We start from the raw sequence: 27284 nt of genomic DNA, 5'->3' as shown, positions 1-27284 counted from the left end.
TGGCAATAGTGTATCTTCTAATCATGGCCCCTTCATTATCCTTCTGGTAAGGGATCACTTGGTGATTTAGGATATGGCAATAGTGTATCTTCTAATCATGGCCCCTTCATTATCCTTCTGGTAAGGGATCACTTGGTGATTTAGGATACTGAGCCCTCCAGAATTGTAAAGGAGTACTTTGACAGACTGTAGATGACTTACTTGAGTTGAGTAAACTTTCCTTTTCTTGGTAGCAGCTTGTCACTCTAACACAGCGCAATGAGTCCAAGTGGCCGGGCACATTAACAGTCAGCATGTGTGGTTAAAAGTTATCTTTTTTTCTCAGCAGTATTTCTAAAACTTCAGTTATTTGCATATCTCCTTCATGATTTTTGCCGATATATTTACTTAGGGTTTTTGTTTTTGTTTGTGTTTGTTTGTTTGCTTTTGGTATATTAGTTTTACTCTCTAAATTACTTTTATTAAATGTGAGCTTCTTTCTAAGCAGTGCTATCCATGTGATCACAGGCTTGATAAGCTAGTTTTTGCATTCTGAAGCATCTATTAAAATATGTTGTTTCTGCCTCACTTAAAATGGCCATGGGTGCTACCAGTAGTGTGCTTACCCCTTGCTGAGTAACACTGATCTCAGCCTTTTGTTATATGGAGTTGAATACTGCTGAAGACTGCATTAACCCATTCAGACTGTAGTTTTCCCCCTGTAATAACTAACGGTCTTGTTACTCTATTTAGGACCTTAATGAGTAGAGAAATGGCTTGTACGGCTTCCAGAAATGCCTAGTTGGTTTGCATACTGAAATCTCTGTTAATATTTGGGGCAAGCCCTGGGCAAAATTGTATTGTGAGTTAATTCACTAATGTCATGCATTGCTAATTATGGACTTGTTGACGTTAGTGAGTCCGGGGGTGGGGGGGGGGAAGTTATGGTTTGGGGCAATGGGCTTCTTTTTGTCAACTTCAAACGTTGTATGGTGAAATTGGCTTTTTTTTCCAGTTAGGTTGAAGCTGTCTTAGTAAATAAAAAACAAAACAAAGTGAAACAAAACAAAAAAAATAAAACCAAACCTCAAATAATTACTCTGTTAACTTCCTTAATATGTAAGCTATTTCAAAATCAAAAGCTTATGAAAAAAGTCCCCAAAATTCCCAGCTAACTGCTCTGGGAGGCAGTAGGACCAACCTCCCTATATATGGTTCAAAAGAACTGAAATGATGATCACACGTATATGACTAAGACATTTAACCTTGCTCATAGAAGCCATCCAGTCTCCAAAACAGAATTTCAGTCTCCTACCTTGAAAGCACCCATTTAGCCTCTGTTGCAGTGTGTAGGCAGCCCTTAAGTAGTCATACAAAACTATCCACTGTCCGTTTTGATGCTAATATATACCGTGCGACTCATTATTAGCAATATACCACACTGTTTTACTTTATCCTTGATCCTTTTCTTAGCTTCCTACCCTCCAGCTTTACATTCACGTCTTTTCCTTTCTATTTCCCTCTTTGTATCTTAAAGTAGAAAATGTATGTGATTTCTGATATCACTCAAGGAGAAACTGGATCTTGCTTCTTACGGCAGAACATGCTTATTTGTAGAACGTGTCACGTAATGGGAGAAGCTCTTCAGTTAGTGTTAGGAATTTGATCAATAGGTACAAGAGGGCTTGTGGTTATATCCGTTTTAAGAAGTTTGATTCTTACTGCAAAACTATTAAATGGTCTAATTTTTTTTCTTTTTTTTTGGTGCAGGGAAGTTTATTATAATATGTTGAGTATAGGTCAAGCATTTCCTTCAGAACCAATTTACCTCTTAGTAAATATCTTTACAGTAGAAATATTTTCTTCAGTAATATTTACAAACAACACATAATTTTAGGACAAATAGGTATGTAAGAATTCTTACAATGTAGACATTACCCACACACTTAAGCACCTTCTCTATCTCTAGAATAAATATCCATTACTAGTCAAAATAATGTTTTGAGAATTAAGTATTGATCCAAATCCTACACAATCTTAATTTACTTTATCTTTGATCCTTTTCCAACTATGAAGATTTCCAGTCTTCCCTGAAGTTCTTCTGTTTGAATAAAGAGGAGGATTATAAGATAGTACTATAATCTGATATCAGAAGTTTAGATATAATCTCAGTTCTTTACCCCAGTGCCCCATATCAAGGACTGCAACGCTCATTGCCTGGTGCAGCTACACTAACAGAGCATAAAGGTTGGTGTCCATTTTGACTGCTCAGTCTCTATGCCTAGATAATAGGAAACATTTTGATTATCATCTTTGCCTATACATTTGACAATTAAACAGTACTGAACTTACAAATACATGTCTATCTATAATTTTTTCCAGGAACTCTTTTTGAAGTGAGTAGAATATCTCTGCTACAGAAAAATAAAAATGTCCAAAATACCCATTTGCAAGCATTTTACTAATTAAAGTATATTTTGTGCCTTAGTGAGATTAAGCCTGGATCATGGTAAAAAAAAAAAAAAAAGGAAAAATAATCAACTCTGGAAATGGATTTTGTGGTTGTATTTAGAAATAACCACTGACCAATGAAGATATTTCTAGTGGTACCATTATCCTTTCTCATGCTGTGGGGCCTGGGCCCCACAGGTCATGATGAACTATTTCCTTGCTGTTGGGGATGCGTCCTTATATACATGTTTATTCCTGTGAGTTTGAATAAAATTTATTCATTTATCAAACATTTTAAAAGCATCTGTTATGTTCCAGGAACTGGGATTAAAAAAAAAGTGGTGGTAGACCCTGTTGTCAGGGAATTTATAACCTTGGGGGCCAAAGTTCCAAGAGCTATAACGTACCGAGGCTGTTCTGAGATGGATAGTATTTAGCATAGTTGGTGCAGCCGTCCAGAGAAGGTGATACTTGAATAGCAACTTAAACAAGAAGGTATTTACCAAGCCAAAGGGATGAGGAGAGTGTCACACCAAACAAAGTGTTAGCACGTAACCAGTCCTGGGAGCTACACCAGCATGGCATACGCCAAGAGCCTTCCCAGCTCCCGACAGTTCCTTTGTCTGAGGGAGGGTACTACAGGGGCAGCAATGGGAGAAATCAAAAGGTTAGAATGTGTCGGTTCAAGACAGGAAAGGTTCAAGAAAGAGGGAACTGTAATTGCTGTTAGAGGTCAAGTAAAGATAAGGACTTAGGTAGTCTTTGGATTTGGCTCGAACTAGAGCCTTGACGGCCATTGCTGAACAGAAAGTAGTGAGTGTGGAGGGCACACTGATACAGATTCAAAACTGAAGAAGCAGAAAAACGGCACGTGGAGATGACTCTTTAGACATGGGTCTGGGAACAACCGCTGAAGAGCATTAGGGAGAGGAAGGACGCGTAGCCAGGCAGGATCCCCCTTTCTCTTGCCACGCCACCACCTCAAGTTCAGAGCTACTTCGGTATGTTGAGGACTAAGAGAAAGCATGTGGGCAAGGCCGGGTATTCATGGATAGAGAGAATGTAAAGGGAATGGATGTTTTGAGAGGGAGCGAGTCAAGGCTGACGCTTACGGTGTGCAAGGGAAGGCAAAACTGGAAGAGTAAAATGAAACATACGGAAAGATGGTTTAAAGATGGGTGGTGGGAAGATGAGAGAGGGTTCCTGCCTGAGGGCTGCTCTTTTCACTATGAAATATCTGTGACATGTAAGACCATCATCTGCTGCTAGGGAGAGGAATATGGAGGAGGAAGGGCTTGAAAGTGTTGAAGCTTTAGAAAAGCTGCTGTGTGGAATGTCTGAGGGAGCTGTCCAGGGCTGGGGGAGGATTCCTAGGCAGTGGGAGGGCCCATGTGACCTGGGAATAGAGTAATTGATAGAGGCAGTGGTGGTGTGTGTGTGTTTGTGTTCATGTGTTGTGTTATACATGTGTTTATAGGGTGTGTTCATATGTGTGTTTATGTATTTCTGTGCCCTAAAGGTAATTCCAGTCTGGATGTAGTAATCAATCATTTAATTTACCAAAGTTACGGAGCTCCATATATTTTCCATCACTCTGTGGGGCACTGGGGTTCTGAGACGAGTGACGTCGTTTCTGACATATAATTTAGTGGGTCATACATAGAAGGGAGTAACACCATATGGGGATACAAAGATAATTCAGAAAAGACCGTGCCAATAAATGGGTGGGTGGAGATGGAGAAAGTGACATCTTGGGAGTTTCTTGGAGAAGTGACATCTTAGCTGGCTTCCAAAGTAGGTGAATGGTTGCAGGTGAAGCACTTGAAGATTCCAGTGAGAAGGACAGAAGAGGTTGTTGGCCACAGCTGGATACATGCTGAAGGCCTGGAGTAGTTGAGAAATCCTGAGTGAGAGCAGAGGATGAATCTTAGAGTTTATGACCAACTTGACTTTGTTTTTATATATTCAGGAGGTAGGACCAGAAAGTTTTTTGAAAACAAAAATATTTCTTGAGTTGGTTCTTTTTAGCCTTTTTTTTTTTTAAAGTTGTAGTCTTACTACGGTGTTCCTTAAACCTGGTTTCTGCTAGTTTTTTTGTTTTGTTTTGTTTTGTTTTTTTAATTAGTATTAAGAATGACACTATTGGGGCACCTGGGTGGCTCAGTCAGTTAAAGCATTCGCCCTTCTGCTCAGGTCATGATCCCAGGGTTCTGGGATTGAGCCCTGCTTTGGGCTCCTGGCTCGGTGGAGACTCTGCTTTTCCCTCTCCCTCTGCCTCCCACTCATGCTTGCTCTCTCTAGTGCTCTCTCCCTCTCAAACAAATAAATAAAATCTTAAAAAAAAAAAAGAGAATGACACTATTAATCCTAAAAGAATTTTTTTCAGAACTCTGCCAGATATCCATAGGTAGATCTATTCAGGTTCTATATTTACACATTCATATCCTGTATTCCAGTTTCCAGATCTTGGTTCCACATGTACCATATGCTAATTGACCATATTTGGCCTTAGAAGAAATGTGATCAAACATTATTATATTGTGCCAGTGCCTCTATGGAATGGGAAATTTTTGGAGTTATTAAAACCTTGTTTCCTTTGTTGGTAACATTCAAAAGAAAAAAGAAAAAAACCTATGCACTTTTGTTTCTGTAAGTACTAAGCATTTTCTGAAAGTTTTTTCATCCCGGTTGAAAGAGAAAGTAAGTTGTGAGAGGCAAAAATGCCCTGCTGTTAGGAGCAGCCTCGTGTAGATCACTGGGCGACAGGGGAGCCCCCAGCCCCCAACCTCCGGCTTCGTTCATACCTCCGAAGTGCATCATGCTGCCCAAATCAAATTGCTCACTTAATATTTAATGTTTCTGCGATGGAATCACTTTCCCCCTTGAGGTTGACTTCAGATTTGCCAGACACACTGACAACACTGCACTCCTTATTTTCCCCACATGACCTCAGCTTCTGCTTAAAAAATGTTCAAATAAAGGATGCTTTTGTTCGCATCTCGCCTGCCTGTGATATATTGACAAAGTGTCTGCCGGCTGAATGGAATAGTTTTACAGTATGAGAGCTGCTTTCAGTGCAGGGGCAGGACTTGGGCTTTAGAAGGAAGTGAATTGGATAGGTCAGGAGAATGTACCATTTGTAAACACCCCTTTCCTTTTTTATTCACGTGTCAGGACAGCGGGAGCAGGCTGTTCAGTGCCTGTCCCTGCGCAGAGCCGGAGGGAAAAGCAGCTTGGAAGTCAGCTGCAATTTTTTAAACCTTGCCTTTATTCACCGGTAATGATCTTCAAGTGCTTGGACTTGTCTTAGAAGCTGTTTTGAAACTAACATGGTTTAGTCCACTAACTGCATGTTGGGTAAATTCAAAACCCACATGCTCGTCCTCTTGCAGTGGAATAAGTCACATCTGATGGACATTTTCTGTGCTTATAGCATAGTAATGAACGTCTGACAGGCGCGACCTTTCATAAGACACCCCACACTATTGGCTTTCTGCCCAGAATATTGCTGCAACACTATCTGTGATTGGTTATCTCTCTATCATGCATTGCTTCACAAGGGGAAACGGCCCCTTTTTTTAATAAATCTACGATGGCTGGCTGCGATATGCTTCACTGTAAGTATTGTGTGTGTGTGTGTGTGTGTGAGAGAGAGAGAGAGAGAGACAGAATGAGCAAGAGACAGAGAGACACAGAGAGAAAAGCTGACTTGAATATTACTTAGTCTGGTAGCACATGGCAAGGTTGTGATACTGTAGGACATCAGTGAAGTGCTACTTAGTAAATCTTAACCTATCTCTTTTTTCTACAGGTTGGTACTAAGAAGTGCCTTTCCTGACGTCTCTGCTGCTTGGACCCGCTTCTAGAGCAGTCTCTGCTTTTGCCTTGCTTGCTGCCAGCTAGACTGTGACGACAGCACATCCACCCTCCACCTCTAGCCCAGACACCCCCATTTCTACTTATAATCAAGACAAAAGCTCTAAGTATCTGGCATTGCCCTAGGCTGCTTTAGTTTTAAAAGAAAAGTTTGCTGAAAAAGTAAGATCTCTTCTGCCAGGAAATCAAGGAGGAAAAAAAAAATCATTTTCTCGATTTGCTCTAAACTGCTTCATCTGTCTATGCCAAACTAATCAATACCAATTGCACCACCAAACTCCATTGCAAATTCAGCTGTGAGGAGATTCCCTTTCAGACAACTTTGCTGAAAGCAGCTTGGAAATTCGGTGTCAGAGGGTCTGCCACGTTTTCATGCTTGCATTTTGGGCTCCAAATTGGCACTGGGAAGGGGTTACTGAGAGCACAAGGCTGATTCGAGGCCCTCCTTTTAAACATTCATCTACTTACGAGTCTAGTATTTCTCTAAAAACCAAAACCTCTTTGAATTAACAGTTTCATGCTGTGAATTTCTAGTGGGAGATCTCTTCCTTGATATTGACAACAAAATTTTCCATGTACTTTTAAAGCAGGGAGTGGGGAAAAAAGTATTTTGGAGGGGACATTTTCATCATCATTTTACAGTTTTATCAGTTCAGCTTTTTTTGGGGGGGTTGTTGCTGGTTTTTTTTTTTTTTTTGTGGGGGGGTTGGGTTTGTTGGTTTCACTGAAAAATTTAACTACCTGTAAAATCTAAACATGGCTGTTAGTGTCACACCAATTCGGGACACAAAATGGCTAACACTGGAAGTATGTAGAGAGTTCCAAAGGGGGACTTGCTCACGGCCAGACACGGAATGTAAATTTGCACATCCTTCGAAAAGCTGCCAAGTTGAAAATGGACGAGTAATCGCCTGCTTTGATTCATTGAAAGTGAGTAACTATTATATTATTTTAAGGATACGCAATAATTGAATAAAGGGGATATGGACATATAGTCCCTTGAGTTTGGAATTATGGATTGCTTTGTTAATAGTTTAGTTATACGGTGTGTTCTTACTAATGTTTTGGGGGGAGGGGGACTTTTATTGAGAAGCAATAGAGCCATGTCTGGCGGAACTTTGTTATGAGTAACTTCATCAGTCCTTTAATGCAATATATATATATTTTTAAAACAGAGTATCAGCATACTTTTTACTTAGTTATAGCAATGTCAATGTCTATAGAAATAATAAATATAGATAGATAGGTGTGTTAGCATATGCTTAGATTATACAAGGCCATGGCAATAGCTGAATGAAGATGTCATGTTTTCCCTTGTTTGTTAAGGTGCTGCACCATTGCTTGTAAAAGAACAGATTTCTAGGCAGCTAAACTTGGCTAGAGTTTTTATATTAACACTGTGAAATCTTGGGTTTCCTTTGTATTGTATAAGAATATTCTTTTAAGGCCAGGAGCAGTGTATTTTGTGGAAAATAGAGAAGTAAGGTTCTCCTGCTGTTCCAGTACTCTATCTGAGGCATAAACTTTGTTGAATGTTGAGTTTCATAAATAAGCAGAAACTTTTAAATATGAGTACTTGGATTTTTTTTTTTTTTTTTTTTTTTTTTTAGCTCCTAAACTTCTAATGTGAAATAACTTAGTTTATTTTGTTGGCTCCTGATCATTTTGAAATTTGTAACAGTCTCAGCTAGAAGTGTTAAAAGTTAGCTTTTGTTGGGCAACATAATACTGAATACAAGATCTGCTTTAATATATCTTGACATTCAGAAATGTCATTGGTTCATATTTCAGGTATCAAGTTTGAAAATGTGCCTTTTAATAAGATAGCATATGTGTCTTTATTCTGACATGCAAGGTCAAGACTAGAAATGTGAAGATTTCTGGGTACTTTCACTTATTTGGTTTAATTGAATTGCTTTTAAAAACTAATGTGCCAGTAGAATTCACTCTGAATCTGTGGATGGCTGGGGGGAGTCACTATCATTTCTATAGAGAAGTAAAAGTTTTATAGATCCATCTTGTCTTTTGCAAAAAAAAAAAAGTGCTATTATAATAAAAATGCTTTCTTTAATAACATGGGGTGAATTAACTGAAATAGTTTACTCATACATTAATTCAGAACTCACGCTGATGTGTTACGAGTTAACGTGTGAGTTGACTATTTCAGTTAATTGCTTCTTGGCTTAGCTTGGGCTCCTACTTTGCCAAAGTTTTCACCAAAGTCAAGGATATTATCTTCAGAGTAGTAGATCAAGGGAAGTGTTCACAACAACAAAGGTATCTAATAGTATTAGATTATTTCTTCATGTCATAGTCATAAAGATCGATAAGCCAAAAGTTATGAATTACCCCCGGGCCTTTCTCTTACTTTCCTTGGAAAGGCAACGATGAAGGGCACAGTGGTTGTACCTTTGTGAATATATATTCCTGAGTTCCTGCTGACTGAATTTAGGTGTAATTAGAGATGAGGGCCCATAAAATGAGGGGCAAATGGCTAATTACACTTATCGGTAACCAGCTGTGTCCATAAGTAACCCTGTTTTGACCCAATTACTAGTAAATCCAATTTTTAATCCTATAGACAGTTGATGGTGCACTCATAGCTACCAAATGAAGGACATTAAACTTGGCTGTGACATTGAGTGGTTTCACAGAAGACCTGCCTGCCTCCACAGCATTTGGAAACATTGTGAAACGTTAAAATTCAGTTGCTATTTTTCCATCTCAAAATATTTTTTTAGTGGCTGCTCACTTGTGGACACAGAACAGTCTCCCTTTGAGTAAAACAGCAGCATTGCTTAATGACATGCTGTGTGGTTAACAAGATTGAACTGCCACATCAAGGACTTTTTTTAATAACGAGTAATTTCAAGATTTAAATTTACTTATGAAATGAACTCATTATAGCAGGTAATCAATGCAAACTTTGTCCTCGTTCTTTGTCTTTCTAGGAGAAACTGAAATTTAATTTATCTTATCTAAAACTTGGTAAAATATTTTGATTTGAATAAGGAGAAAAACAAACATAAAATTTATTTGTGGTGGAGGTTCATACCCAGAACAATAGCTCCTAAAATGTTAGTGAAATAACCAAATTAAGAATTCATTTAACTGATTTGGAATATGTAGTTAAGTATTCATGTTTCAAAAGCCACCTTTCTTAGATATGTATTTATAACTAACACTTTGTGGCTAAAATAGATCAAAAACATACTTTAACAGTTAAAGGTAACTCTGTGACTCATGCTTGAAGTTCTGAAATTTGGGAGCATTATGAGGTTTCCATGCCAATAACCACTAGATCATTTGCATTGTTTGAGAGAGTAAACGGAAGGAATCTAGAAAGCTTGTAATATCCTGACTTCTTTAATTGTGTTGTATGTTTTCCTACAATCCATAGTCCAGTCTTTTGTGAGTTCTTGAGCCATGAGATGGAGGTAGCCTGTGTAATCTACTATTTTTAGCAAGTTAGGAAAGCAAACCAAATACTCTGTTAGAGGACCCTGTGAAATGGCTGTAGCCTTCAGCTGTGCTGTTGCAGACTTTGGCCAGGCTCCCAGGTGACTTACGTTCGTAGCAGACTTCTACTTAGAAGAAGAGGATTTGTTTCATTAAAAACAGAAGTCGAACAGTTCAAGACAGTATTTACGTAGAAAAAAATCAAATGGCATATTGCTGAAGGTAATAGGAAGGAAATTTAGCTGGTAGTATTTTAGTTGCATATCGGTGATTTCCAAGTTTAAATAACTAACTTAGATTAAATGTACTGTGTGAAAACACAGAATTCTGTGTTGTAGTAGATGTGTTGCTAAGTGAAATGAGAGTACACGATAATTAGGAATATGTGTTTATATTAAGCATGTTGGAAGTAGAATAATAACAGGAAGAGAGAGCAAAAGCTGTAATATTGTGTGTTAGTTTATAAGTTAAACACTATTTTATATACTTTATTGTTCTCACTTAATTTTGCTTTTGTACTTGTAGTCTCCATTGACAGCAGTCTAAGAATATATTCAAATTGAGAATGAGATCGCTTACACACTATAGATTCGAGTGTTTTCGTTACTTCAGAAACGGTGAACATTTGAAAAGGTAGATTATTTTAGGCTGGAAAGGATTTTTCTTATAACTTGTGAAAGGGATACCAAAGAGGAAAAAAAAAACAAAAAAACTGAAGAAAAATGTCAATACCGAAAACTGCCATTAAAATACTATATTTAGAAATGACTTAAATAACAGTTAATTGGCAAGTTACCTATTTTCTTCAGTAATAATCACTCAAGTAAAATTTAGGTAGTTGTTTAAAGAAAGCCCGGAATGTATTTTATTGTGATGTCAAGTTATTTATGCTATCAAAAAAGTATGCTTTCACCCTGTGATCAATACAAAAAGACTACTGCTTACTGAATTTTTCTTTTTCAGATATCCATTCATTTTTCAGGTGCAGGAGGAAGGGCGATATTTATAACCTTCATATTTACTATCTATTTTCCAAAAATCTAGCAAAATACTTTTACTTTTGAGAACTTTACTCACTTGTTTCCTTATCAAGTTAGGAAGTTTTGTTTTAGATAATTAAGGTTCATTTCACTATTCTACACATTTGTGTACCTTTCTAGCCCAGCCAATCAGATTTGTCATAGAGACATCAGAGATCAGATTCCACTGCAAATTGGCAGGGACTCAAGGGCCCTGAGTGAACACATTTAAGGTGCTTCTGAAGACCTAGCAGAATACATGGATTCAGCTATTAGAAGACATACAAATATGTAAACATCCAGATAAATGAGCAACTAGAAAACTTAAAGCCAGTAAGGGAAAATCAAGGTTCTAGTTTGTCACACAGGAACAAGGTAACATAACTGGACATTATAAAGTGGTCCCAAAGGTATTTATTTATTTATTTATTTATTTGTGTGAGAGAGAGAGAGAGAGAGAGACCCAGAGAGTGAGCAAGCACCAGTGGGAGTGGAAAGGGGCAGAGGGAAAGGAAGAAGCAGACTCCCCACTGGTCAAGGAGCCTTAGATGCAGCCCAGTTCCAGACTGTGGGATCATGACCTGAGCCCAAGACAGATGCCTAACCGACCCGAGCCACCCAGGTGCCCCAGTACTTACAGTTTTATTCAGTTACCTATTTATATTCTTAGAATGAGAATTTTTTTTAGAAAAATAGGTTTTAAATGAGTTAAGATTTTAAAACTTGGACAAATTTCAAGTCATGTTTTGAATCATGCTACCTAAGGCTCTAATTCTAGAACTAGTTATTTTGTTTCCTTTCATAAGATTTTGGTACCCTGCATCTATTTTTTTTTTTTCCTCCTTAAACCTCCCTTCAGTTCCTGTGTGTGACAAACAATTTACACCTAAAGCAATGTGGCACTTAGAATTGAGTTCAACCTTGAACTGTATTTCAGACTTCTGAACTAATGCAGAATTCTGAGTCCATAAATAGCCTCAAAACAATTCCATATAGAAGTCTGTTACTTAAAAGATTTGCTCCATCCATTCAGGGTGGGCCAGATCTTTTATCCAGGATGTATGTGACATACTCCCAGTTCACTGGAGAGGTGAGAAATTGAATGTTTCTCAGTTCCAGCACAGATACCTAGGGACCTCGTTTGGGAAGTTTATTCTGTCATTCTCCTTGCCAAGGATAAGTAGAGGATTTCAGCTATCAACATCACTAATCTGTTACCTTTCATGCTGAGCAATGTCTCTGCCTTCCTGCAGTCTTAGACAAAGCTTCTTATTTTCTTACAAAGAGATGCTATTGAGGAAATTTTTTTTTTTTTTTAACTTTAGCAAAAACACATTCCATGCTTTTAGATCAGGGAGCAATTTTCTATGTTAACAGGCCCAAAATTATGACAGTCAGTGGGAAGTGGATTAACTAAATAGATAGTGTTTGATTTAGCACTAATGATAGTTATTAATAAGCAGAAACTTCAGTAAAAGCAAGTGGAAAGCCTCATTAGAATTACTTAGCTGTTTGAAGTATAATCGATTATTAGAATAGTGATTTCTTTTCTTTTTTTTTTTTTAAGAATGTGATTTCTTTGTGACTTTCATTATACACGAGTCATTCAGGTGAGGAGGTCTTATCCTAATAGTCATTTATAATAACTGCACAGGTTTTATCGAATACATATTTTTCATGCAAATAACATCAAATGCACACCACCTAAAACCTTATCTATTGTATTTTGGCACATTTTTGAAAGACTTTGAGGTAAAGTTTGATTTATTGTTAGAGATAAAACTTTCTATACTGTAAGGACTTGTGCTTTGAAAATACTGATAGTTATGACCCCTCATATATTATAATTTGACTGAATGGGTGTCACCTGGACACCTTTGGGCCTTGGCAATCTCTTTTATTCTTCTTGTGTTATCTCTGCGTTCTTCCCAGCTTGCTAACAGTCCCTAGCTTCAGAACCAATGGTTCTGATCCTTATTTATATTTCTCTCTGAATATGCAGAAATTACTTAGGCATTTTCTCTTTAAGGACTTGTGTCCAGCATTAAGTAATAGAGATAACCTTTCCCTCCACAGCATGTGGCATAAACAGATTAAGGGTTGATATGTTAGTTGTCCAGGCCTATATGATGACGTCACAGTCCCTAGAACTTGGGTGTCTTCATCCTTAGTCCTGAGGAGCACACAGCTTCCAACCCGAGGTTTAGTTCAAAATTGCAAGATGTCCAGTGCAGCCCCAGCCATCATAGGTTCATTCCGGGAAGTGGGAAGGGGCAAGGGCAAAAGAGACCACATCCTAGCCTACTTAGGCATCTTTGCCCTCTGGTCCTCTGAGCTTCACCTAGTGATTTATCCTGGCCGCTCATTGGCTGATTTTGGCAGCAAGGATGGCTGGGAACTATAGTCTTTTTAAAAATACTATTATTTTTTACTTCTAATTCCAATGTAGTTAACATACAGTGTTATATTAGTTTCAGGTTTATCATTTAGTGATTTAGCAGTTCTATGCATTACTCAGTGTTCATCACCATAAGTGTAGTCTTACTTTCCTTCACGATTTCCCCCATATCCCCACCCACCTCCTCTCTGGTAACCATCAGTTTGTTCTCTGTAGTTAAGAGTCTGTTTCCTGATTTGCTTCACCCTCTTTTCCCTATTTGCTCATTTGTGGGAACTATATTCTTTTAACTGTTGTCCTGATTAAAATTAGGCCCCTGGATGGATAAGGTCAAAGGGGAGAATGGATGTTCAGGAGGGTAGTCACGAGGGTGAAAGAGAGTTTTTTTTTTTTGAAGAAAAGTCCGGAATCAAGTAACTCTCCCTGAAAAATACTTAGGTATGGGGGTTGCTGAGGGGAGACCACCTCTGAAGAGAGACTTATATCTTCTTATCTTGGTAAACATATCATCAGTCTCCTGTCCTGGATAACCAGAGACATTTAGTCAACTAAATCATGTTATATTTAGTCAATAAAACCTGGAATATCACAAATGGATTGCTTTTTTACTTATATAAAAAAAAAAAGAAAATTGCTTCATTTTTAAATTTTTCCTTTGTCAGTGTGTGTGTGTGTGTGTGTGTGTGTGTGTGTGTGTGTGTATACATATATATACGGTTATATAATTATAACTGAACTGTAACAGGAATGCATGTCATAAGAACAGGTCTCAAGTGACTTTATTCAACAAAAGAATCTGTAGTTATTCTGGCATCTGTTTCTGCTTCTTCCACAAATATATTTTATTTTTATTTCCTCTCTATGAAATAAAATGAGTTGATATTTATTGAAAATTGTAATATACTCGTCAGTATTTTCAGTGCTTTTAACTTTTTCATAGTATTTAGTCCTCACAAAACCTCTTTGAGAGGGTTCCTGATATTCCTCCCACTTCACAAATCACCACATGCACAGGGTCATTCAGCCGGTAACATGTGAACTCCAAGCCTGGTCACCTGATTTCACAGCCCGCCCTTTTAACTACTTTTCTCTAAAAATTCGCTTCTTAATTTACATATCCACATCCTAAGGATTCAACAAAGGAGTGCTTAAGAATAAAAATTAATGTTTAAGGCATTACAGCAGATAGCCTAAAACAGTGAATACTCAGAGGTAATTATATTTAAAGTCCACAAATGAATCAGTAAGTGAATACAAGATAGCTGCAAAATAGCAAGTGCCACCAACTTTTTAAGATTATATATTCTAAATGTATGGTCATATTGGAAAATGGTTTTAAATTAGTCATCTTCAGTAAGTAGTCACTGTAGAAATGAGAGAGCCACCCCCCCAATGAATTAAAAAAAAAAAAAAAAGCCATATTCTGAGTTTTAATTGTTTAGAAAGCATTTTCCACAGAAGCCGTGTGGTTAAGTCATCAGGCCAACCCCGGGAAGTCAAGTAACTCCTAGGATGCTCGACTTATAGTCCAGTACAAATACTACCTGGGAAAACAGGGTTATTAGTGAAACCCATGAGGTTCCACAGAGCAGGGTGAGAGCCATCTTCTCATACTTCTTAAATATTGCTAGTGTCATAGACCATAACGGCTTTTGTCAAACTGTTTCTATGGGAACGGTACATTTCAGGTTTCACTGTAGTGCTCCAGAAATTCGTCTGGGCCTGGTGCAGGAGAGGGGTTTCTCCTAAACTTCTGTAAGGAAGTGCAAGAGGTTCCCCAGCTTCATGTTTGGGCTGCTCCTGTTCCCCAGAGCTGGCTGGCCACAGAGCAGTGGTTCAGAATCAGTAGGGACTAAAGATGGTGTGGGATGATGGACTGTAGTTCAAAGCTTACTCAGGGTGGGAAAACTTCTTTGTTGGTGCCTTACAAGTGACCTACCCTCCCCCTCAAAACAAACAAACAAACAAACAACCTCAACCTGCTTTCTTTTCAAATGTACAGCTTGTTAATCCTGAGTCTGGTCCACTGTGGAACTTAATATTATTGATGAGCTTCTTTTCTGTTCCCTTTCATTCCTAAAATTTTCAAAAGTGTAGCTGTTGTTTGGATACTGTTCTTTATGATTACTAGTAGCACAGGTGGATAGTGAAAATATCAAAACTAAAAAAAAAAATATTATCTTTTTGTGTTCTGGCTATTTTATTGTAAGACATAGTGAAAAGATCAGCAATAAAGACCCAGATATGAAACGAAAGGTGTATAGCAGGTCTAGGGGATGGGTATGCCACAGTTCAAGGAGTATAACTTAAACACTTCCTGTGTCAAACTTTGGGAAGGCAGATATGAAAAAACGAAGTCCTTAAGGGGCTAATCGCTGACAGGGAGACCAATATACTATGGGTGGTGGTGATGGAGTTTAGAGGGGGAAGTTTTCCACAGCAATTAGAGGGTCTGTGGAAAGGGCACTTAGGGAAGGGAGACAGAAATGCCTCTGGTGGTTTATCTTTCCTTTTTCCCTCCATTCCCTCTCAAAACTACTAACTCTCAAACCATAAGTGGGATGAGAACTAGAGGGAATCCCTACTAAGAGAGTTCCCATAGTCATGGGCCACCAAAGTAGGGTAGCTATCCCTGGGTCATCATTGGTCAGTTGGGAACCACCTATATTTTAACTCCAGGTCATATTTTTTAGGCCCAGAAGGATTCTTCTGAAGCTGTCTCCATTTATTCAACCATATTTATATTTGAATTTCTGTTAATGTTAGGTTGAGACTTATTATTTAATGAGAATCCAGCACTCTGTTTTCCTTAAGACCCCATATAACTCCAGGCCTCTTGAGTCAGAATTGATCTCTCCGTGTAAAATTCAGACTCGTTGTGTGAGGCTTCTGGATTTCAGAGTAACTTATACTTACGTCCAGGCTGTTCTCAAATAAGGCAAGAAGCATCTGCTGTTAATAGTTGACAGTAAATTACACAAAGTAAAACATGGAAAATTAAAGTTAGAAAAGCTGGGGAGCTTTTCTATCATTTTCAATTTTCTGCACAAGCATGGACATAATCAGTGTTTAGGATCTGCTTGTGACGGATATATTACATCCGTAATTCATTCTTTTCCATGTTACTGCATTCAGACGATAATTTGCTTTCAGATATCTTTGCTCATCTAATATTCTAAAATCCTTCATAGACTGAAAATAAGTCTAGTGACATCTCCCAGTCCCAGGAAGCTTTTAAAACTAAAGAGTGTTAGCTTACCAAATGGGTCAAATTAAAAAAAGGAAGGGGATGTTTGGAGAGAAACACAGCCAAATTTATCATGCCCCAAATAAGGTTCCTCTTTGGTAGATGACATTGCTTTTCATAAAACAATTCTCCTTTAAGGGAGGCAACCAAGAAATGAACCATGAAGAAAGAAATAACTAAAGAATCCATTATTTATAAAAAGAATCCTGTTGAGAAAGATCTGTGTTCTGAATGAACTATCTCTCTTCACATTATCTCATATTTCTTCATGGTTAAGTGGAAACTAATGAAATCTCAATCTAGCCACGAGAAAAGATAATCATCCTGATTTTATTTATTGAACTTTTTTTTTCTTTTATAAACTTTTACTGCCAGACATTGCCTTCCATGAATCACAGCAGAATAATAAATTGAAAACAAATGTCCACATAAGAAAATCCAATATATTAAAAAAAAAAAACAACCCACAGGTTGACTTACACGCACATGAACTAATGAGTCATGACCTATGCTGAAGAAGAGTCATCTACATTGTATGTTTTTGCATAGGTGGGCTCTAGGGAGCTCCTGCAGAGCCTTTGAATTATAATTAACCTATAGTAGCTTAACATGTAACATACATACAGTGGGGGCGGTGTGCATAGTGAGAAATACAAATTTATTATTTAAAAAACTCTTTCTTAGGTACTCTTGGCTTCTGTATTTTGCACTGAGGATGAATAATGCCGGAGGAGAGATTTTCACCGGAAACGTGTTTTTATACTAAAAGTTTAGTAGGAGTTTAAAGAAATTGCAGACCTAAGTTTTTGCCACTTCTGCATATCAACCAAAGGAAAACAATCCATCCCCATCCCCCTGCCCTGCCCCCGCTTTCGTCATTCATAACCTGCTGTGTACCAGACATGATGATGGGAAATCCAGCTGCAAGGGTGAATGACTCACAGGGCACCTGCCTTTTTGGGTGTTGCTAGACCAGTGATTACCAAAAGCTTTTGAGCTTCTGAGGAGTACAATGAAAATTAGAATGATCATAGAATACTAAAACATTCTTTTAACTCTTCTGCTCTTTAATTTTAAGATTTCCCAGTAGAACATAAATTTGCCCATGTAAAACATAAGCAGGCATTAAATGTCATCATGTATCTGAGGAGGTTTGTTACGAAAAACACGGTAAACTGTTAACGTAGTTAGTGTAGGAAGAACAGATGAATTTCAGCTACGGTTATGTGTGTTGCAAGAGAAGCTGTGTGTTTGTATTAGTCAGAACAGGTTTACCGCTGATTTTTACACAGTCAGAGATTTATACCAGACCTATCCTCATGTTCCATCATTTAGCAAGAGCAACCTGAGTCAGATTGGTTTTTAGGTAGCGCACGTAGAAGTGGTTAATTTTGCATTCCTGATCTGATCATTAACTATTGATGATATAACATGATGAGAGCTCAGATTGATTGAGTAATCTGTACAAGGTGGCACAGTCTGGAGGCAGCTGACCTGGGATTCCGCCCAGGCAGCCTGTCTTCAGAGCCTGTGCCTTCAGCCTACACTCCGAGTTTCCCTAGTTTAAACTGGGCAGTGTTAGGAAGCCCAACACCGTGATCTTGTGCAGACGAAATACAGTGTTCATTATCAGTGAGTCCGCCTGTTTGAACAATGGACATAGTTGGGCAAGTATTTGTTGAGTCACTGTAATTGCCTGCATTTAAGGCAACTCTAGTTTTTAAAATCACGATCACTCCCACTTTTCGTAATTCGAAAAACCGTCCCTGAATAATCACTAATGAGGTTTTTTTTCTCACCTAATGTGGGAAATTTATATTAACATTTTAGCTAGAAGTCTGATAACGTCGAGAACTCTTAAGCATTAGATCAAGAAGAATTTTGGAAGTCATGCCAGACTGGAATCAATTTAGCAAATCAAAATAATAGGCTGCTGTGGGAAAAAAACAAATGAGAATTTCAGGATTCCAAGACAAAGCTTAGAAGGGAAGTAAAGGGCAGGAGATAAGGAGGTTTTCATTTCATAACTACCATTTTTTTTTTTTTTTTTGCATAAGATAGAATGTGCTTTCTTAGTCAAAGAAATAGTATAATAAAAATTTTTCTAATGCATGAGCTGTTATTTTGTGAGAGGCTGAGATTTCATTCTTATTTTATGAGTTTTACTGGGCTTTTATGATAATATTGGAAACAAGCCAAAAAATATGCTTAAAAGCCTTTGTAAGTCTTGGTTAAGTTATACTGTATAAAATTAAAAGCCAAACCATTTTGCAATAGTTTATGCTATAGGTCTCTATAGTGTATGTCTCATTTATGTGTTTATAATAACTTTTAATATCATAGCTTAAAAATGAGCTTGGAATAAAATTTTAGTTCATTTTAGTTCTTTGTATATTTGTATAGTAACTATTATATTATTATTACTGAAATATCTAGATTCAGTGAGAGGAAATTTTTACACATGAATACTTCAATTTTAAAATTGCTCACACTATTCTTAAGACTTTTGCATTCTGTGTAATTGAAATAAAAATGACTGTGTTAATATAAGCATCACTGATTGCATTTTGTTTGCGATATGGCAGCAAGAGCATGTTTGCTCTCAGAAAAACATGGACTTAAGAATATAAAATACCTTGGCTTCCTGGGTATTAGTAAATAATAGTTTAAATTGTAATCCTGGACTGTCAAGAGATGTATCTCAAATATTAGTGTTCATTATATGATTTAAAATGCCCTGTGGGAAATATATATTCTCACAGAGCAGTTCATTTAGATGAATGATAGTGTGGAGAAAAGCGAACAGACAACCTTTAACATCAGTCACAAGTATTAGGAAGATCCTTTCTTTGAATGATTAGAAACTCCCAGCCTTGGGGCCATTTTCTTGAATGTATCAGTTTAGTCAAACAGCTAGTTAGAAAGATTTTTGACACCGTTGTCTTTGAAATATAAATTCAAACGGCGTAAAAGTCAAACTTATTTCGTGTTTAGGACAAAATTGTTCATAGGAAGAGTGAGCAGTATTTTTTGTTCTTTGACTTTATTTCTCTGGGCATTTTCTTCCTGAGTTTGTTTTAATGTTAGCTTGATTGATTGATTGGTGTTTTCTGAATATCTGGCTTAGCCTCTGTGTTCTTTTTCTTGGGATGAAATTTATAATGAATATTACTTTATAGCAAATAAATATTGGTGCCAGGGATAATGAGAAAATGGCCACTGGCAGTTTTTACTTAGTCCCAGTGCTACTTTGGAACTTTTCATCAAAGTAGGATCTTCAGAATAATTGCCAAAGCTATATGCAAAAATGTTTAAGGCAAAGAGTAAGAGCTGATTAAGAGCCCAGGGCAAGAATTCAGCTGGATCTGGGTCTGGGTCTGTCGGTTACATCTTACTGACTGTGTGTCAGTCACTTTGCGCCTGTTCTATAAAAGGAGACTCAGGATGTCGGCTTTGAAGGTTCATGTGGAGTCCGTGAGATCAGTTCTATAATCCAGGTCACTTCACGCAGTGTCTGCATCCTTGTAAATAGTACGCGTACATGGGAGCTGCTAGTGTGCTTGCTTGTGTCCTGGTGCTGGAATTCAGTCCAAGTTATCAATCCCGTTGTAAGAGGAACTTGTCTTATGTCAGAATAAATACCACATCAGTTCGCTTACTGTCCCAAAGGGATCTATCCGTTACTTGATAAAAAAAATCAAAACCAACTTTTATCTGGATGATATATATAAATGTGCCGTATCACATCCTAGCTTTTTTACTTACCTGTTATCAAGAGAAGATACGCCTTAGCCTCTCAAGGTGTGTAGCCCTTGATGGTAAACTCATTGGGAGTAGTATTAATGAAATAATTCAGTGTTCATATCATTGTCTGTGCATGGTAACCCGTTTCTAACTGCAGTTATCCATGAATGAAAAAGTGGTTGTAGCCCTCTGTTCTGAATTTCATTTCATTTAAAACTAATGCCCCTTTAGCTCTATGCTGGTCTAAAGTAAATAATTCACATTTGATATTTTGAACACTATATTTATGTAAATTTCTTCCTAAAAGACTCACTTAGGACTTTTTTCAAAAGTAAAATTGATGTTTATTCAGTAAAATACTCGCACAGAGTAGAAGGTTGAATATTAAAGTCCCACTTTTTCATGATTTGCCCTCTCCCTACTTCGTTCTTTCTAGGCCTGTATAAACTCACTTACTTGGTGAACTATCTAGCACTTACTTCTTTAAAGGTATAAAGAAGTATCCAAGGCCATGCTCATCCCCATTTACCACATCCTCATTTCTCCCCTTTCACTGTTAACTCCGAATTGACAGGGATCCAATTCTAGCTCTGTGAAATGGTTTCCTTTGCTCCCACGTCTTTAAAGGTGCTGCCTAATTCACGAGCTTGAGACTTTTGACTCTGGTTAGACCTAGGAGAGTCTATGCTTTCTGCGGCAAGCAGAGGGAAATCCCAGCTTCTCGATTTTACTGGTTCTTCAGGAATAATACAGTTTAGTAGTTTCCCATGGCTAGCTTCAGGTTTTCCTTTGCAGTTTTGTATAAATTCTGTTACATTCTAATCCAGGATATGAGTTGTGCATTTACTGTTTGATTTACTCAGCTGTGCTACTGTCTTCTTGTTAAGGTTATCGATTATTGCCCATTCTCTTTTGCTGCGCATTGATTTAGTATGTGGCAATGAGTTAGTTGTATTGCTTGATGTTGAAAAAGGATCAAATAGGTGTTCAAAGGAGATGCTTACAGTTTGTTTGATTGAGTTGGCTGTTTAGGCTTTTAACATGCAAACCAATTAGGAGAAAGTGCAGGAGGACCTCTGGGAACTGGGAAAGTAAAATTTGTCTTCAACTTTTTAGAAGTTGCAAAAATTATGCAGTAAAGCCTTCTTGGGATTAAATTGTCAATTGATATTTAGTGAGCAGATGGGTAAAACCTTGGATTTTCTTTTAAAAATCAAGGGAGAGGGGCGCCTGGGTGGCTCAGTGGTTAAAGCCTCTGTCTTCGGCTCAGGTCATGATCTCGGGGTCCTGGGATCGAGTCCCGCATCGGGCTCTCTGCTCAGCAGGGAGCCTGCCTCCTCCTCCTGTCTCTCTCTGCCTGCCTCTCTGCCTACTTGTGATCTGTCTGTCAAATAAATAAAAAAAAAAATCTTTAAAAAAAAATTAAAAAAAAATAAAAATCAAGGGAGGTAGCACCCTCGGAGGTTCATGTTTTATTGATAAAAATTCACTTCTCCTTAAGAATGGTTTCTTGTTGAAACTACATATTACTGGATATAGGTAGAAGTAATAAGCCAGATGTATATGTGTCTGGGGCACTCACATTTTGTGGGGGTGGGGGGCTTGCGGAGATAGAAAGTTAAGCGAAATAAGCTAGGAATCAAATGAATTCTTTTTATCTACTGTTTTCTTTCATGTTTCATAGTTTAAAAATATTTTTTTTCCATGTAAATAGCAACATGTAAGATAAGGCTGATATTCACTTAGTTTCTCTAACAGTAATTGTTTGACTTTTTCCAAACTTTAGATAGTCCACACTCAAGGTAAAAAAAATTAACCCTCAGAATGAGATCATGGTACCATGGTTCACTGATGAATGTTACCTTTTGTTTTAGCAGCTCAGTTGGCTCTAATCCATGGAAAAGTTTTTATTTCCCATCAGCTCCAAGGTAGGAGCCAAACCAAAGTTAAAGGAACATTTTCCAGCAGACAAGTCTCTACAGATAATATCAACAGTCGAGGAGTGTGCACTTGTGCATTCTCTCTCTTTCTGTCTCTCTCTCTCTTTTTCTCTCTTTTACGGAAGTATTTAGGAAACAATATTGAGATAATGACGATGAAAGTGACTTTCATGTTAATAAAGGTGCTCCTTATTAATCCTTCCTAGGATTAGGAACTCCAAGTTTAAGTTTGCTTACTTTTTCAGAATACATTTGCTTCAGAATGACTAGAGGACCACCCTCTCCCTGTGTTTACCTTCTAGGTCTTTTTGATCTATAACCTTTTGTCACCTCTGGTTTATTTGGCTAGCCTGATTTTTGAAGAATGAGGGAACATAACATGACTGTTTTATTTATTTATTTTTTGAAATGCCTATTAAAATCCTGGCCTCAGGGGCTTCTGGGTGGCTCAGTCCTTAAGCATCTGCCTCCAGCTCAGGTCATGATCCCAGAGTCCTGGGATTGAGCCCCGCAGAGGGCACCCTGCTCCGCGGGAAGCCTGCTTCTCCCTCACCCACCCCTTCTGTGTCTCTGTCAAATAAATAAATAAAATCTTAAAAAAAAAAAAAAATCCTGGACTCAAAAGACCTCCCAGCTTAGAACTTTTAACAGTAGAAATAGGAAAAGCTCAGGACTGAACAGAGTGTATAAGAGATGGTGCCAATTGGACCACTTATGCTCCAAATACCTACTAGACCCAAACCTTTCCCTTGCCTAGTGATCAACCACACTAACAGTAGGATCCACTTAATTCCAAGTGAGTCAACAGCTTACGTGGCATGCCCACTGTGTGCCAAACAGCATCTCAGGTACTTTTCCAGGCTTCCGGCACAAAGCAAAAAAGACTTGGGAAAGCATATTCCCCCATTCTGCTTCCCACCACCGCTTGCCCTACCAACTAGACTTACTCACTTGGAATCTCTAAGCCAAGAAACATGGCCGGATGTATTTTTAAACAGCTATATGCTCCTGGTTAACAATCGCTCTTTTAACATTGCTGAGAGTTCAGGGAACATAGTATTTTTGCCATGACTTCGCAATCTATGTAGAAGATGTATTTTTCTCCTAAGGATAAAACCATCTGGAAATCTTTGCATGCTCCAGACTCTGACACAGAGCTGGCTTTGCTTTCTGATTAGTGCTGTATATAAATTTTAAAACATGATTTAAGAAAAAATAATCTTCTCACCTACTTAGTAATTTCTTATTCATAGTTAGAAGGTGGACTCACTTCATTTCATTAATGTCTTCATTAGATTTCTGGTTCAAAAATAATTTTTCTCTCTAAATGACATTCCCTATAATCTCTGTTCCCTAAAAAATGCTGTTTAATGTATGTTGATTATAATTAACAGGTTTGCATTTATTGTATACGTTTCATTTTGTGATCTCTTTTCTATTAATTATAATAGCCAGTAGATAAAAGAAAAAGTGTTACTTTTAAGTCTTATAATGTGTGTCAACAAATGTGGGGTTCCAATGATGACCTATTTGACTCATAACTTATTTTTTTGGGCAGAATTTCATTTTTTTTACATATTTTATTTCTTAGTATCTCCAAATAACTCCACATAGAGTAATCTCCTAATAACTATTATATGTTCTCTTTGAATTTCTAATTGAGTCTCATTTGTAGCACTGAAATTAAAAGTGATGATAGTCTATTAAAACAAAAGAGACCTTCTTTTGTTCATGTGACCTTTTACCTTTTAAGTATAATGGATTTAAATGCGTGAAACTTTTCTTCCGTAAGCAGCAGTCCTCAGACATAGCCTATGTGGGTGTGGATATAGTCTTATAAACTATCAACACATGAAAGTGGTACTAAAACTCCAAATGCTGCTCCTTTAGAACTTCATACATAAATTACATGTGTTGTTCTAGGAAATGGAAAATGGATGGTCAGCCTAAGCCCGTAGTATATTTTGACAGCATGAATGAGTCAAGCAAGCAATTTTCCAGACTGTTTAATAGTACAAAGGAAAGGGCTTCTAAGGAAGTCATTCTTATGACTAGCTGAAAATATTTTTCTGAGTAACTGTTCTAGAGAAAAACAGGTCACTGTTGGAAGAAAAATGAAATCTCAAGTTACAAGCATTCTGAAAGTGATTTGATCACTAAAACGTGTTTATCTTATGACAAAACTCCTGAAAAGGATACTGCTTCATACATTTCCAGTTATTTAATGAGTATTGTCTTGAAATGCAACAAGAAATTATGTAATAGTATTGTAAGTTTTAACTCAACCATCATGGCAGAACATTGGCCGTTCTATTTCTTGAACTGTTTTTTTTTTTTTATTCCAGTAGCACAAATAAAGCTGTATCATCATAATCTTAAAGGTAAAATCTTTTAGGTTGACAAAATTTATTCCACACGTGGTTTTAAACTGTATTTGAATGAAAATAGAGCTTGATCGATGGAAAATCATTCTTTTTTGGGTTTACGGATTCTATTCTAGGTGGTTTGAAAAGACACATTGTTCCGCAGCAGCTCCTCACCCAGGAACAGTGCTCAGTGTGAGCCTGATGGATTCCAGCCATGGGGTTTACCATTACTGCATAGATCTTTGAAGGGACAGGCTGCAAATCTTGTTTCTAAGCCATGACTAGCTCTTCTGTCAATTTGAAGTATAGAAATAAAATCAATACAGATTAAAAAATAAAAGACACTCTGCAATCATTCACGGATTGCAGCCAGCTTTCGAACTGTAATATCCTGGCTAGTTAAGTACCCTTGATTATTATGATTTTTCAATATGAGGTTAATATTGAAAATTTGGAATATAACATACTAAGCTCATTTTTATTTGTACCATTGGAAGGGTTTCTAGTATTTTTGAAGTAACTTGAAAGAAAATGAGATTTAGCTGTGATTCCACTTAAAGTTTTTACCAGAGTAACTATGTCAAGGCAAATCACTCTATAGTCAACGACTCCTCGGCAAGTGAAGCTTTATAAGGATTTTAAGAATAAAAACCTCAGGTGCTAGGTTTTTCCTTGAAGAAAGAAGACGTTTTTCTTTTTATTGCTTTTAATATTGAACTCCTGTGATCCGTAGGTTCTTGGGATTGCAGTTAGAAGGGTCTTTAGAAACAATGTCTCACAATCCATCTGTTTTACTGCTTAGGGGAACTAAGGAGGCACCAGTGAGATTAGGGCCCAAGTATAGTCCTAAAGATCCTAAGATCATCGGGGCCCTTTAAATATGACTAGTCAGTAGGTCTTAGCAAAAACTGGATTATCTTGTCTCATTTCATGAAAATGGCATTACTCTTAAAAAAAAAAAATGGCATTACTGACACACATGGTGGATAAATACTGCTATTAAGGTCAAGGCACTGACCTGCTGGTGTTCACTGCTATTAATGGTAAAGAACTTCCTTGGCTCTTCTGATGCCTTGATTACCAGTGGCATTAAAGGTTTATGGTGTTTTGCTATATAATAGCAGGCTTTCCAAAAAAATTAAAAGGTATGTAGGTCTATACCTGAGTTTGATAAAACTAACTAATAAAAGGAGGAATAGAACACAGTTTAAGATTATAATAAAATATATAGTACCCTGTATTTATACCCTATATTTGAAATTCTGTGTAGCCAGTTGATTCTTACAGATGCTTTTTGTTTGTTGCTAAACTCTTGGATTTGTAACCAACCTGTGGTTGCAGATGATGGATGAATTTAATTCTGTCTCTGTGCCCTTACTCATAAGTGGCCCTTATTATACAATGATTATCAGATGAGACATACTCCATGGAATGAATAACTTTTCTTTTCTACTTTTCCCTAGCATTCTGTGTGTCACAGAACAAATCACATTATACCTGATCTTACAGTTCATTTGTTCATGTTTCTTTTTCCCCACACTAGCTTTTAAGCTCCTTAAGAATGGGAAGCTTACGTTAATCACCTCTGTATGTATGGTGTTTTGAATATCCTTGGCATGTATTAAGTGTTTGATGAATTGAAAGCAATGTTTCTTTTTGACCATGACCAATAATTGTGAGCAGATTTTATGTGCTTTAAAAAAAAAAAAAAAAGATTTTTAAATTTATTTTGGGGGGAAGGGCAGAATGAGAGAAAGAGAGTCAGAGAATCTCATTTTAACTCTCTGCTAAGCAGGGAGCCCGATATGGGTCTTGAACTCAGGACTCTGGGATCATGACCTGTGCCAAAATCAAGAGTCCTGACGCTTAACTGACTGAGCCACCCAGGCATCCTGATTTAATGTGCTTTTAAGTTCAATGTTAGTGAATTTTTTTGTGGAGGGGTACATTTGTTGAATAGTAACATATAACTATAAGAAATATTTCTCTGAGGAATCCTTCATTTATGGTAGAACTCAAGCAGTTAAATTGCTCTGACACTCTAATGGATTTGTTTCTGTTATCTTGATGTAAATTTCTGGAACAGGCCTTTATTTGCACTTACGCCGTGTTTTGTTTGTTATTTTGTACAGGTAGAACATAGGGACCTGGTCAGGCTTCCTGATGCATGGCTGTATGTACAGCCCATGTCTCTAATGGGAAATGACAATTGGTGGGTACAGTGGGGCAAAACACAGTTGTTTTTGTAACAGTATTAACTCTCTGTTAATAAAACTGCTTTGTTAGAAAAGTATCAAGCTCATGTAGAATAATATTAACCCTTCAAAAGTTTCATAGGGAGAAGTGATATTACCAGGATAGAAACAATTATCAGTTTTGTTTTTTTTCCTTTCTTCCTTCCTTTCTTCCTCCTTCCTTTAAAAAAAAAAAAAAAAAGAAAGAAAGAAACAAACAAAAAACTCTACTGAAAATGTTGAGATGAGCCTAGATTAGTGTTGCTGTTTATTATGAGAGGAACATTCTGGGTACCAGACTGCAGCCATAGCAACTATAATTATTGTTGTTTTATTGTAGAAGTAATAGTAGCAAAGATAACATGTTATTTATAGGGAGGTCCATGTATCTCTGTTGCACTTAAATTTCTCCACACTTTATTTTTAGAAAGGAAAAAAAAAAAAGTTTTGTCTTCCAAGTGTAAAAACTTCACAGTATTGTAAATCTTCAACCCGAAGCAGAAAAAAGAGAGTCGAGGCTTCTGAAAGGTATAAATGCCTAGACCCTGCCCCCTTTTAACCTGCTCATGAC

General features: G+C 37.3%; 1 protein-coding gene across 5 annotated transcripts in view; it reads left to right on the top strand.

The window, feature by feature from the left end:
* Positions 1–27284, top strand: part of LOC111147112 (muscleblind like splicing regulator 1) — a 206504-nt gene that overhangs the window by 26992 nt on the left and 152228 nt on the right. For 2 of the 5 annotated variants that reach the window (XM_022503023.1, XM_022503016.1), the window contains exon 1: positions 6991–7236. In XM_022503023.1, the coding sequence (XP_022358731.1) occupies positions 7063–7236 (174 nt within the window). In that variant the 5' untranslated portion in view covers positions 6991–7062. Of the gene's footprint in view, positions 1–6241; positions 7237–27284 lie in introns of those variants that run through there. The other 3 variants (XM_022503043.1, XM_022503030.1, XM_022503037.1) reach the window with 2 other exon arrangements.

The sequence above is a fragment of the Enhydra lutris genome, unplaced genomic scaffold (genome assembly GCF_002288905.1).
Source record: "Enhydra lutris kenyoni isolate GAN:26980312 unplaced genomic scaffold, ASM228890v2 scaffoldscaffold2, whole genome shotgun sequence".
Lineage (NCBI taxonomy): Eukaryota > Metazoa > Chordata > Mammalia > Carnivora > Mustelidae > Enhydra > Enhydra lutris.
The sequence above is the reverse complement of the archived record's forward strand: the minus strand, read 5'-3'. Positions and strand labels throughout refer to the sequence as shown.